The sequence below is a fragment of the Neodiprion virginianus genome, chromosome 2 (assembly GCF_021901495.1).
Source record: "Neodiprion virginianus isolate iyNeoVirg1 chromosome 2, iyNeoVirg1.1, whole genome shotgun sequence".
NCBI classification, from domain to species: Eukaryota; Metazoa; Arthropoda; class Insecta; order Hymenoptera; family Diprionidae; genus Neodiprion; species Neodiprion virginianus.
Window position 1 is genome coordinate 37,363,375 of NC_060878.1, and position 13,892 is coordinate 37,377,266.

At 38.7% G+C, this 13,892-nt stretch overlaps 2 protein-coding genes across 11 annotated transcripts in view; both read right to left on the reverse strand.

Moving 5' to 3' along the window:
- Positions 1–240: 240 nt before the first annotated feature.
- Positions 241–3,395, reverse strand: LOC124297645 (syntenin-1-like). 3 transcript variants are annotated; one of them, XM_046748887.1, is made up of 8 exons: positions 3,178–3,395; positions 2,182–2,251; positions 1,820–2,020; positions 1,408–1,521; positions 1,073–1,308; positions 841–994; positions 613–722; positions 241–541 (listed from the first exon to the last, which is right to left on the reverse strand). In XM_046748887.1, exons 2-8 carry the CDS (start codon positions 2,230–2,232, stop codon positions 487–489), a joined length of 921 nt encoding a protein of 306 aa, XP_046604843.1. In that variant the 5' UTR covers positions 2,233–2,251; positions 3,178–3,395; the 3' UTR covers positions 241–486. The 3 variants fall into 3 exon arrangements, with proteins under 3 accessions (XP_046604843.1, XP_046604842.1, XP_046604844.1); XM_046748886.1 differs by having other exon boundaries at positions 3,114–3,395; XM_046748888.1 differs by lacking the exon at positions 3,178–3,395 and adding an exon at positions 2,550–2,570.
- A 780-nt stretch (positions 3,396–4,175) lies between these two features.
- Positions 4,176–13,892, reverse strand: part of LOC124297648 (potassium voltage-gated channel subfamily H member 8) — an 83,322-nt gene continuing 73,605 nt past the window's right edge. For 7 of the 8 annotated variants that reach the window (XM_046748898.1, XM_046748900.1, XM_046748893.1 and 4 more), the window contains 8 exons: positions 13,453–13,632; positions 12,521–12,729; positions 10,658–10,907; positions 9,915–10,183; positions 9,668–9,822; positions 8,884–9,049; positions 8,412–8,781; positions 4,176–8,110 (listed from right to left, as the gene is read on the reverse strand). In XM_046748898.1, coding sequence (XP_046604854.1) covers positions 7,887–8,110; positions 8,412–8,781; positions 8,884–9,049; positions 9,668–9,822; positions 9,915–10,183; positions 10,658–10,907; positions 12,521–12,729; positions 13,453–13,632 — 1,823 coding nt within the window. In that variant the 3' untranslated portion in view covers positions 4,176–7,886. The remainder of the gene's footprint in view (positions 8,111–8,411; positions 8,782–8,883; positions 9,050–9,667; positions 9,823–9,914; positions 10,184–10,657; positions 10,908–12,520; positions 12,730–13,452; positions 13,633–13,892) is intronic. The other variant, XM_046748895.1, reaches the window with a different exon arrangement.

The window sequence follows — 13,892 nt, forward strand, 5'->3', positions numbered from 1 at the left end:
AATAATACGAATACGATATTCTCTTTCGTTTTTCGTTTATAATTGAATACTTCTAAGTTCTCTATAACGTAAAAAAAATTAAGGTAGTGGTGTCAATTGGCACATTAATGACAGTGCAATAACTAAGGCAACGTTGTTCGGCGATGCCGATCCAGAAATCTAATGATTTCCTGCGTATCAAGCCATCGTATAAGATAATTCTACAGTCTAAGGTTTGTTTATTTAAATTATTTTGTTTGGAACGAATTTCGTTGATTCACAAAGTTAAACGCCTTCGTTACCATTCGCTGATTCCTTACCAATGCAATTCATATTTTCAGTTGACCATCATTACAGTGAATGGCAAAAGATAACTCAATAACCAGCGGTTATATGATAATAATGAATTCAAGTAAATATGACGTGTTTCTTATCGCTTGATTATATACTTGGGTTAGATTTAATTGAAAGTGGAAAAATATGGTCTCGAATCACCACTGCCGTCCTTTAAGCAGTAGGAATGGAGTGATCCATTCCCGATTTCAATAAGCTGCCGGACATTCTGTAAGGAGAAAGAAAATTTTTGTGCAGAATATTGTAGGAAATGAAAAGTTTAAGTAAAAATTGACGTACTTTTTTATCATGTGCTCGTAAATGTAGGAAGGAATAATTGTGATAGTTATGATATCACCACCATTTTCAATTTCAGCACCAATTTCTTTGTCCTTCAACCCAATCACGTTCTGAAAATACATCAAATTTAGTTACAAGTTAGGGCAACTGATTCGATGAACAACTGTGTATGAAAAAAGTAATTCAAAGCATCATATATTACTTTCAACAAAGCTTCTCAAAGTTTACCTTGCCATTAACTTCAAGCAGTTGATGGTCAGTCAATAGCCCATTTCTAGCAGCTGAAGAGTCCTTCACCAATGTAGTGATTTTTCCATTTTTGAATTGGAAGCCGATATGGCCAACGCTGTCCTTGTGCAATGTGATTGTCCTTTCAAATGGTCTAAAATAACAGATTAAATTTATTTCAAACTAATTCTGGCTGGAAAAATACGAACAGGTTGAAAAATGAGCATATTACCTATCTCTAACTATGACTTTGATACCATTATTAGGAGCTTTGCGCAACAGCTTATGCGCCTGATCCATGGAGTAACCAGCCACAGTGACTCCGTTTATTTCCAATACTTGATCGCCAAAACGTAGACCTGCCATAGATGCCGGAGAGTTTGGACTCACGAGGCAAACAAACACTCCGTTATTCACAGAGTGTACTCTCATGCCGATTTTCCCATCTTTGTCCTTGCAAAGAGTCAGCTGCGAGAAAACATACAATCAAGTTGATTACATTATTGTATGTTTTTTGGTTGGTCTGAATACCAGAAGTTTAATTAGTAATGAAAGTAATCGATATACCTCTCGAATGCCATTGGTGACGTGTGCTCTCTGCAGACCCAAAGAATTTCCGGACAGGGGAGCAATCATACCAGATAAGCTTCCAGTTGATGGAGCTTGCGGTGCCAAGGCAGTCTGTAAAAAAATAAAAAGTTAGTTTAAAGCTAATTGCTGCTCATTCAATTCAGGCAGGAACTTACAAAGGGTTAAAATAAAATTGACACAATATATCGCAAATTTCTAAACTCTTACAAATTTCATATGATAACAGAGAAATTTGATGTCATTTAAAAACATTTTCTGGTATTGTATAATACAAGCTTGCTTATATCAAATTAATTTTTGTGAATTTATTTTTGTCGAATAATCAAGTATCTCGGTAGGAATCTCGCTTTAAAAAAAACTTGAAGCATAAAAAGTTTGAATTGCATACCGACTGTCGATTGACAACTGCATACTCAGGCATATTGGCAGCTATCACATCTTCACTAAGTTCCAATCCCATATAATCGCCAAGAGCTGGATAAAGAATGTGATGCTCCGGAGCTGAAGGACAACTAGCTGCCTGTGGGAGAGGATTTTGTGGCACCTGAGGCGGATGCGGAATGTAATGTTGATCCGCTAGAAGTTGAGCCTAGAGACAGAGAGATGGAGGAGTCAGTCGGTCTAGGTAGGATGGGTAGAAGTTACATAGAAGTATTGATTACCAAAGACACATGAATTATTACAAGGCATGGAAAAGAGACTATACACAGTATGTGACATATTGAGGAGGTACAGGGTGCATTCACCTACCTTGATCATGCGATCAACCTTCATATCCTCCAGGGACGGATACAGCGACATTTTGCTTTTAAGGTTCACTCTGTAATTAGTAAAATATAACTCTCTTAATTAGTGCTTTATCAGATGTGGTATTGTCACGTACTTGCCTACAAAGCTTATCGTTATGACTCAGATAAAAAAGTTCGATAGTGTTGCTAACAGTATTGTACATAAAATTTGGATAGTGTTAATATTATTTTTGCCTATAGAATTAAAGAACAAAACTGCGTTTCAGAGCATAATTAAACATAAAAATTTCTATCGATTGTGCTGTTTGAGTGGAGCAAAGTGGTGAAACTTCAGATCAGAAATGTATAGAGAAAAGATAAAATACGTACGAACTACAGTGAGATTTTTTTTATAAAGGAGGAAATTCTGCTTCTCAGATGACTCGCACTATCGATTGCTGACCGAGAACAAAGTTCTCGTCTGAATGTAAAGTAGTACTGTGCGAAGAAAAATGTTGAGCTTATCGAAGGCTCTTATCTCACTCTACATGCTTTCGGCTTAATCACATTATACGTAGTTTATTTACTGTACGGAAATAAGATTCGTTCGGTCATAAAAACCGATACCTCAGTTTCGACTTTCCCAATAATTCAGTATTCTTCAAGAATTATTTGGAGGAAAGAAGGAGGAAATGACGATAAATGATTTCCTTAGAAATACCGTTGACAAAAATGTAGAGCAGAAGCTTAGGATAAATTTTAAACACATAATAAACACGTAGGTGGTTGTGCAGCCTGCGGTTTCAAACGCTTTATACTTTCATTGATCCTAATTCAAAGGTTAAGCGAAGGTCGGGATAGAGACCATGCAGCGAGGAATATCTCGTAGTGTTACAGATATTAGATTCTCTTTGTCAAAGGCGTTCCAGGAACAGTAAACGTTGTTCAACTCACATGCGTGATCTGCAACGAAACGTGGACGAGCCCTGATTCTTCCTTTCTTCTATAAATATCGCACTTTAATTCACAGAGTCACACCCTCGCGGCACGGAAAGCAAAGTTTTAACGGTTTCAACTAACCGCCTTACTCTGAATGTCGGAATGTGGTCGAGAATATGCCGCACGATACAAAAGCAGACTATCGAATAAAGAACTCTGAGCGCACTGCCAAACCCTATCACTTGTCACGCTTGTCTCACGCACAACGGGCTTTATTACGCTTTTTTACTATTCCCATTTCCCGCCATCCGAGCATTCTGACTGGTTTGCAAAGTTTAGTCAACCAGTGAGAATGCTTGGATGGCGGGAAATATGAAAAGTGAGGGCAGTACGTGTACGCATTCGAATAACGTCAAGCGAATCGTGCAACGTGCTGCCCTCAGGCGGTGAAACTTCGTTCAAGGAAGTGGAAAAACACGACACTCACTTTTGGGAATTCCCTGATCGATTCATCCGAACATCGGTTTCGCAACTTCCTTGTTGCCTTCTTTACACGATAGAACCGGGGCTCTATTTGTACTTATTGGCGATTAAAATAAAATGTTAAAAGTTTAGGAGAGGATATTTTGCTACCGACCAATGTATGACATTTTGTTCTTTTTCACGGGCTTGTACTCCGTATTCCGGTATTACGAATTCCTCTCGAGGTTATTAACACCGATGCACTTATTACCGTTGCAATATGACGTAGTTGCAGCGCGTGGGTGGATCGTTAATGATAAAATGTGAGAAAAGGGGCAACAGTTACCGGCTCGAACGTACAGTTGTAAACGTTTTGAAGTCGCAGAATTTGGAAATTATAGTTTATATAGGTATGTTATAACAATAAGCGGTTACGAAAAGTGATTTAAGATTAAGATATTAATTCAGTATTACATGTTTTATGAAATTTCCAGTGTCATCGGATGGATAAAAGCAAATCTCAAGAATCGATAAGTCGGTATTTCTGTACTACTTGCTACATCATCACGTCGCGGTATCAGAATAATAATATGAATGTTTGTACGCAGCTTGCGCGTTGAATTCAAATAGTCGTTATTACGTGTTATTGTTTCATTTGTTATTTATTCATTGATCAAAGAATAAGTATAAACTATCAACATAGCGTAGATAACGTATATAGTAAACAGATATGAATATTTACAGCCTATGTCTTTCAGAATTCCCGCACCAAGAGTACTCGATCAGCCAGCTTTCGGCAAATTTTACTACTTCATACACTTCACGAAATACAGGGAAAATTCTATTCAATACAATTCAGCACGAGTTCAGTGGGATTATTACAAGTTAGAAATGATGGAGTTATGTGCTTTGTGATAATCCGAAGAAATGGAATCTACAAAAAGAAAACAACGATGTAATATTTGTATTTCAGAAATAGAATTTATATGCTAATCAGTGTCTCCAAACCCGTGACCTTTACTAATACGTATGTGATGTGAAGATTTGCCGAAGATGGAGATTAGACTCTTATAATGATAGTTATATAATTATACAATAATTGAGTGACCTGCACTTGTAAATATAAATTTTGCCTAACAATTTCTTCATTAAAAACATGTTTCAAATCCATAATATTCGTCATTCAGGCGTGACTACGTATAATCACGAATCGACGGATCAATGGTTTACATTAAAAGGACCTGTTTCAAATTCGAAGAGTCGACAGCGACTTCGCTCAACGCATATACACGTTTTTAATTTGAATCCATTCTTTATCAACGTGGACCAGATTTTCCATTTATTGCTTCTCTACGACGTTGGGTTCTCTAACTAGTCTATTACACCAGGATACAGGCAAAAATTCATGACTTACATGAGAGTTACGAATCAGTGTGACACCGCGAATGAAACTATTTCAAATTCATCACGTAATTTGATTTCGCGCTCTGCGTTCACCATCTCGCGTGTCACAGATGACTCGCAATAGTCAGGCATCGTCGAATATATTTTTATTTTTCCACTTATCGCCTTTAATTAAGAATTTCTAATGATAGCAGTGAATCGTGACGAGATCTGTGTATAACGGTAGACTAGGGTGTGTGGCGATAAAAAGCGTGAGAATCAAATTGATGCAAGCGTTACATCATGTGGCATAAGTATAATTTTCGGGTGAATTTTTGCACACAAGATTTCTTCACCTTTCGACGAGACGTGTGAACTTGCATGTTTATATACATATACGTGTACGTATGAATATATCGTGTATATGTAGCAAACGCTACAAATTAATTGATTCTTACTTTTTTTGTTGTTAATTATATTATAGGTACGTGAGCGTATAATAGATGTTATAGATAGATAAATAATTTTATTCGAATGTCTTTCCATTCGATCGTAACGTAGAGAGCATAGAAATAGTATAACAAAATATATGAAATATTTATAAAACAGCTACATACTCACTGTAATTTATGAAAAACTGGTTCACAAGTAAGAATTATTCCTAAAATTAACGCGATACGTGTAATCAACGAGATTAAACTTGTCATCGTTACGATATGTGAATATATAATTTTTCCCCTCATCTCATTTTATCAAAACTATTTAACACAAACGCCGACTCTAATTTTTTCACCCATTTTTGATATGGCTCGTATTTTTGTACAATATGGTGATTCGAAATTAAACGAGCCAACATTTGAACAACATTTTCCAGCTCGATATTTTCTTAAAATTCCCCTCGAAGCCAAATTTTCACATTTTACAGCGACGATATATCAATTGAAGAAATAGAATTGTGCATGGCCAAAGCCGTGCCGTTATATCACACGTTTTAAATATATTTACAAAACACCAAACATAGCGTTTGAGATATACTTACAATTAATAATTACCTTTCTTACGGTTATAATTCAAGACATTATATTGTATAATATAATGTTATATAATATCTAGCTAATTTTTATTTCGTATGGTTTTTCTATCTACAATGCAGTGATAAGTCAATATATCGAAACTGTTACATAAAGGTATGATCTGTCGGTGTATATTTATTGGTCACCAGGTGAATGTTTGATAAGTAACAGCTTATGGCTTCGAATACTTTCAGATTGTGCATTTATTGACAATAACTGTATAGTACGACTGTTTTTACGTTTCTGAGGATTCTGCCGGTCAGTAGACGGAGCCAGAGATTTACGATAAAAGATTTCTGAACTACTCAGAGATAATCGGTTATCAGAATAAAATTCCATTTCAAAAATGAAATTTTCATGTTCGCTGAAATTTTTATTTTAATAACAAAAAGTTCCAGTCGATTGATTTCGTATTGATTTTTCTATTGTCTCAAATAATTCGGTACTGACGTACGAAAAGAAAGTGTCGAAAACAAAACACGCAATGGAATGATAATATATTGATAATAACTAATCACACTATACACTATACAAAAAAACGTTATATGCGATAATTTTACCGCGCATATCAATCACAATTTGCTAGCACTATCTTTTCAATTTACCTCACAGATTATTAGACGTATGTGCGAATGATGCGTAAACTTTCCACAAAGAAAAAGTATTCACGTGAGGTAATTAATTGCATATCAGCGATGTACGGTTGTCTGTTGCTGTGTTGCGGCTCACACCTATTTCAATTTGAAGTTTTTTCTGCTCCATTTTGGACTGAAAACATATGCGTAAACTAGCACACGTAATCTTCACATGACAATAACTGTAATGATACATATCGATCTTATTTATTGACTAGAATAAGATATAAATATATATGTATACGACTTAACAACAGCTTATCACTATCATTTTATCATTATCATTATTACTAACACTTACTTAACAAAATGATTGCATTTGTTGTTCTGTTCAGACGAACAGAACTTTGTGTCAAATTTGTTTTTTTTTTTCCTTCTCCTTTTGGTAGTTAGGCACTACTATGACAATATACATATATAATTATATTTTCATTACTTAATCAGTTAAGGTATACTCACAGATGGATAGATACACGGCCACGGGATATGCTTAAAAATTTCATAATTCCTACTATTGTTTTTTATTATACATTTCTGTATCCGGCTGTCTCTTTGGGCAAGAAAGTAAAATTAATACTGTCGAGATTTATTCCACAGGTATCCAACGGAAAACTTGGATTCCCCATTGCTTTTCGGAAGGTCGAAATGCCAGTTTGGAAGGAAAAGAGCATGTACATACATACATATGTACACGTCCATTTCTTTCTGCATAATCAATAATGGGACATCACCCTGTCATCTTGTAATGTGGATTGCCGAAAATTTGCTAATTCATCAGAATACATATTTCATATTCAGAGATCACAACGTGTTGATTTTTTTTCATACTACCCTAATCAAGACTGGGATTAGACGATAACGCGGTTTATTTTTATTTTAAACTTGCGACAAAAATTTCAGTCGCAAGTAATAATTTTATCGCGAAAATGAAGCATACACGTTTTCCGTATTCCATGTATCATAGATCGAGCCTTTGGGATACATCTCGAAATATTTCCTCTTGGTACGACAAGGTCTCGTTTTAATTTGCTCAATTCAGAAGAGCAGCCGGTCAATATCTTCCCGTATTTCCTCGTTGCAGTTCCGTTCAAGTTCTCGGCACAAAACGATTAATCTCACAGCCTTTCACTCCGCCTCCTAGTCATAATGATCTCCTCGGGTACCGCGCTGCAGCCTCTCCAAAGGCCGGCCTCTCATCACTGAGCTTTGTCCCAGAAGCGACGCTCGGCTTTTGCTCAACTGTCAAAGGGGTCAAATTTCAGCGAACGTGACTCAGGGAGACGATGGAGGGTGTTAAATGCCTGAAATAACTGGGAACTATTGTCTGCGTCGCCGGCACTGAAACGGTGCGATAATTTACTGCGGTGATCCCAGCACGTCGAAGGTGGTTGACATGCCGTCGCTGTCGAGGGTTCCTCGCTTCTTTCTTGGTTGTTGTTCATTGTGTAATTATTGTTCCCTAAAGTAACGACAAATATACAAACAACCCTTAAATGTCCCATAGTTCACAACACGTACATATAACAGTGCTAATTGTGAAATTTCTTCGTTTCTTTTTTTTGTTTCCCATTTCATGATCACCCTACAGTTTACAACCCGAATTAATGTCACCGGAACTCAATATAAAAGACTTGAAATAAGAATAATTAAAAATATTGCTTCCGACTGACTAGGCGATTTTTCTCTATCATATGTATTTGGAAGTCTAACTTCACACGCAAGAATCCTGAAAACCCATCTTTACACGTTTTGGAATTTACCTGGTGACTGGGGCGACTGTGGCGAAGAAATGGCATGAGGAGAAAGAGGTTCGTAGGGCGGCGGAGGCGGCGAGGACGGTGATGGCGTCGGCGAGCGTGGAGAAGGTCTGAGAATGAGCTCCGGATTGAGTCCCAGGATCCTGAGGGCCCGATGCGAATTGGCAAGGACCCAGGCCTCGAAGAGGTCGACCGGCCAGTCGGTCTGTGTCACGGCGTTGGCCAGCCGAGGTGGATCCCAGCAAAGGGCGTCGGGAGGATGCGACGAGCTCCTGGCGAGGAAGCCGCTCCCGCGTCCCGAGGGAGCCGGGAGATTCGGATTGCTCTGGGGGGAGCTGGCGAACATCTGGAGCGCCTGAATAGCGTTTCGCACCTGCGAACGAAGGCGGGAACTCTTGTTATCAAGGGAAGCGAAAGCGGAAGTGGAACGGAATTGAATGTTTCCAGAGGTTGCCTGCTTCCACGTTATAATCACCTCGTAGCTCAGAGTCGCGACGTCCTGATGAAGGGTCGACACCTGAGAGTCCAGCCTTTCTACCGATCCTCGGATGTGGTCCTCGACCGATTCCTGCGCCATGATCGCCGGCCTTCCTCGAACAAGCACGCTTCTCGTCGCTCTCCGGCTCTCTTTGTATTCGTCCCTGAATTTCGAGGGCGTGCGGATAGAGTGACGAAAGTTATTTAAATTCCTTATTTTATAAGTGGATTTTTCCACGACTGACAAGGAAAGGGAAGGAAAACACCTCGCTGATTTTCATCATTCTACAGTTTCATAATATATTACAATATGAATAAATATTACACACGTATTGTTTTTTTTTTTTTTCCTTTGTTTAAAAACCAATTCAGCCGTTTAAGGGGTAAAAACCACTTCTAAGGCTTACTCTCGAAAATCTGAATTTTTTTTAATAAAATCAATTAAACATTATTTCCTATCAACAGGCGATACTATATCCGCAATGTTTTTAACCTCAGAGGTTGCATCTCCTACTTTCTGCGGGATAATTCAGGGGTAGTTTTTACCTCTTAGTCAATCGAAATATGATGTGAAAATATATGTGCTAAACGCCTATTGACCTACCACAATATATCACGGAACGAAGAAAATCGGTGATCCACACCTCGAGTACGTACTTGCCTTGTGAGTTTATGTTTTACGTTTCAAAGAACTGCTTTTCAACGACGGTAACACGGTTTTAGAAAACAAGAAAAAGGAAAAATAATAATGCAAGAATCGATCGAATACACGATGGGTTTACCTGAGCTTGGCGTGTCTGGGACTTGAAGCTGCGTGAAGAGGAGATTTGTTGGGTGGTGAGAGGGGCGAGGTCTCGCCTTCCTCAGGAATGTTTTCGTCGTCCTCGCTGATGGACGGAAGCGTCATTGAGGTAACACCGTTCATGTCACACTCTTGCTGAATAACGCGAGAAACACGTTTTTTATCTTTTTTGGTTTTCGGTTTTTCGTTGATCGAAAATTAAACCCAAAATAGGTCAAGTAACTGACCTCTGCCTCGTAACCCTCGCGAAGGTTGTAGGTCAAGTCATGCTGAATATCGTTGGCGAATTGATGCTGATATTCCGGGTACAAGCGGAGAACATCAACCAGGCCTTGCATGTTTATGCACTTCAGGTCACAGTAGGTGAGTGCTTTCACGTCGCAGCTTGATTTTACCACCACGTCGACTGGCGCGGATCCTCCGCCTCCCGTTCCACCCCCGTTACTTCCAGTGTGAAGGTGTATGCTTATGTCGCAGCCGACGAGGTCTCCTTTCCCTGAAAATCACGTCGCAGCTCATCCAATTTTCACTCTTATTTCAATTTATTACGACGTTCACACCTGGGTGACATCCTTGGAAAAGAATGTTGCTTTGGTTTGTTTTTTTTTTCTTACTTGTGTTTCTCGGTAAAATTTCGTTACGTAACAATTCTGTGTTTCAAAGATTGTCAAGAAAAAAAAAAATTTTCACCAGGGCTTACCTTGATATTGATCCTGTGTAAGTTTTTTTTTTTTTTTTTTCCTCTCGTTGCAAGCCGAAGCTAATTTTTCGTTTCGAGCAGAATATTTCATAAGATAGAGAAACTCATTGTGACTCAAGATTCACGAGATGACGCTAAATTTAATTGTGTCAGCTGTGGTATGATATTGTCTAATCTTGGGAGGACATTGTCAAGGATTGTTGAACCTATGAGGGGGTTCGATTTCGGCGAAGCTTGTATAATAATGGACTAGCTGGTGATGGCACTCACCCAAAATCGCAACAACCATACTGTTCTGAACAACTTCCATCGACCCGTTGCAGAGATAGTATATGTAGGAGAGAGCGTCGCCTTTGTGAATGAGGAATTCACCCGGAGCGCAGAAGTTGCTGCGAATATGAAGGGAAAGGAGCTTCAAGCACCCCTGAGACGCAGCTTCAAATATCGGGAGGCTGAGAATCTCCCGATGAAGATGCATGGAAACGTCGCCTCTGAGCTCTTCGGGAAACTCCTTCAGCGTCTGTGGATTATCATCATCGACCATTTTTTTTTTTTTTTTTTTTTTCCTACGTCCAACTATTTTCAGCCTCTAAAGCCACGTGCCTTCGTGCCGCTATCGGTCATTTGTTTCCTTTAAATTCACGGCGATTCATACGACGTTTCGTCGTATCAACAACAACCGGTAATGTACTTTAGTCGGATGCTAATAACCAGCAGCCCGTTGTTCTGCGTAACTTTTACTTTAAGCCCGTCAAACCGCGAGAAATGTTACCAACGAAAGTCAAACTACCGCGCGGTCAAACTGTCAGCCGCATCGTTAGTTATATGTCAAGTCTGCTGTTGGTTAGATGGAAAAGTCTGGAACTACAGCTTCCGTTTTTACGCGGTCATTCTCATCGTTGGACCAAGAAATTTTGTTACTTGTTGTTAATGCAGATATTTTGCATCGTAATCAGGGGGATAAACAAAAATGTGGGAAATAAAAAAGCGATCAAAGCGATACGTGAATTGCGAAATAAAGAATGAGTATTTGTTGTTTCGGTTGAGTTTCAAATTTTTCGATCGTATGGAGTTTTCCATTTTTCAATACTATAGTGTAAAACTACTTGTTCTTATCCGATAATCAATTTGCATAAATTTTTGCCGCGTCTTCTCATAACTGCTCTGAAATAAAATATAATAAATAAACATGAATATGAATGATTACCAAGCACCATGGCTACGTATGAATATTCAGAAAGCAAAGTCGGGAAATAGATTGTTCTCTATTTCAGCCTCCGCAGTTCTTAATATCTGCAAATCAAAAAAAGCTTTCAAATTTTACGATTCCACAACTGAAGCAGATATTAAATGTCTATACAGTGTTAGCTAAACATTTAGCGCATGTTTCACGGATAATGCGATGGTTAAATGTGAATGATGAGTTACATGAAAAATTATACAGATATCGGTTATATTGTAAAATATTTCAAGTTATTTTGTCTAATAAAGATAAGCTTAGAGCAGGGATCAGCTAAACAGAGGATTTAATAACGAACAAAGCAGGCAATTATTACTGACATCCGAAGCACAGTAAAACGTTCGTGAAAATATTTCCGGATTTTATTGAGTCGTGATTTCGAAAAGCGAGTGTAAATATAACGGGCAAAGTGTATAACGAGAAAACCAGAAGTAACGAGAGTTGAAAAAATTCATTTTTAACAACTACGTGCTTCGTTTATTTATAGAAAATAGAAAAGAAACTATATCGCGATCCCGTTGAGTGACAATAAACTGACGATAGAAAACTAAAAAGAAATGAAGAAGTAGTGAAACAGCAGTAAAACAAGATGAAAAAATAAAGGATAAACTTTAGTTGTCGGGTGAAAACTAGGACGGCGAGTAATTGTCGATCGTATTCACTGTTCCATATTCAAACGGATTTACGTGCGTTCGCAAAGCCTCGAAGGCAGTCGGGGTTATTACAGGCTTTCGGTTCCAGATAGTTGATCGCTCTCCGTTGACTCTGTTTGTTCAGATGTCGGCTCGCAGACGAGTCCGAGCTTCGCTCCAGATGCAGAAATAACAAATGACAAACGACAGGGTACGACATAGAGTGCGATTAGGTACACGATGACATTACGCGTTACACACCTCCCTCACCTCGTGAATGTCGATGCCGTGGTTCAAAGACCACATTGTCTGAAAATAATCTTGCATTCGCTGTTTCAGTTCGTCCGGTATCTGATGCAGTGCCAAAAAGTCCTTCAGGTCCCTCCATTTGGTCTGATAAAGAGAACGACGAGAATACATCCGCTGTATTATGGCGGTTACGTTCCCGAATACAACCGCGTGCATCAGAGCTGAAAATAAGTTACCTCATCAATGATAATTGACGAGTACGTATATATATATAAGCGACGTGGCGAAAATTCATCGCTTCGTAAACTCTGGGCAAACCTCCAACACACCTGTAAATCTATCGCGGCCTTTCCGCCTTTCAAATATTGCCGTCCTCCTTTTATCATCAGCTAAGATAATGTATTTTCGCAACTTTCTTAACCGTCCCATTTATAATTCAAAACCTGTTCAATCGCGGGACGAAAAGTTTGACGATTCGATACTGATATCGAATTCATTTATTACAGATAGCTTGGCGTTCTTGTTATTCAATTACGCCTACGAACCTGGGGAAAATTTTCTACGCCAAACTACGAAACTGTTCCAAATGACGTAGAAAGCGAGTATAGATTTAAAGTTTAAATTTCAGAATCAAACTTTCTTACCCTTTTGTTCAAAAAGTTCGCAATCTCTATCGCTATCCTACTCTATAAATGGTAAGAAAAATTACTAAACCCAAAAACTTTTCCAAAAACAGTTTAAATATACATTTGAATGACGGTACGACACGGTGATAATTTTTTACGTTCCTAATCGAAGTGAAAAATATTATAAAAAGATCCTTCGTGAATGTTACGTTTCTTTTTCACCTCGATTCAACAGTTTTCGTTTTTTCTTCCGATTCTCCTTCCATACAGCCGCAATGCTGTATTACACGAATTGATTAAATGGAAGAATTGACGAACCTCCGATGAGCATGATGCAGATGGAGAATATCTTTTCGGACGACGTGTTCGCAGAGACGTTACCAAAGCCAACGGATGTCAGGCTGCTGCAAGCGAAGTACAACGCCGTAATGTAGCTTTCCGAATGAGTGACATTCTGGACGGATATCTTGAGCCTGTCAGCCAGGGTGTGGATCCAGCCTGCAAAACAATTAAATTTGACCAAGTAAAATACAAGGCTGCTCGCTTTGACGCGGTCCATTAGCGCACCCTCTCCATATTCGATAATGCCGCGCATTACACAACGTTGCTGATATACTGTACGTATACCGTACACGTATACACTCGCGCAGGTGAAAAGCATGCAGGGAAACACACACGCCGATATCTCCATCGCTGGCAACCAACGTGGTGGTTCGGTTCCACACGCGAGTTTCTAATTTAATCAATTATCCTCGTAT

Excerpts from the sequence above, each read along its gene's own strand:
- LOC124297645 (XM_046748887.1), bottom strand. The coding sequence starts at position 2,232 with ATGTCGCTGTATCCGTCCCTGGAGGATATGAAGGTTGATCGCATGATC. Across the intron at positions 1,309-1,407 it reads TCACCAATGGCATTCGAGAG|CTGACTCTTTGCAAGGACAA; the intron begins GTATATCGATTA and ends GTTTTCTCGCAG. Across the intron at positions 723-840 it reads TGCTTGAAGTTAATGGCAAG|AACGTGATTGGGTTGAAGGA; the intron begins GTAAACTTTGAG and ends ATGTATTTTCAG.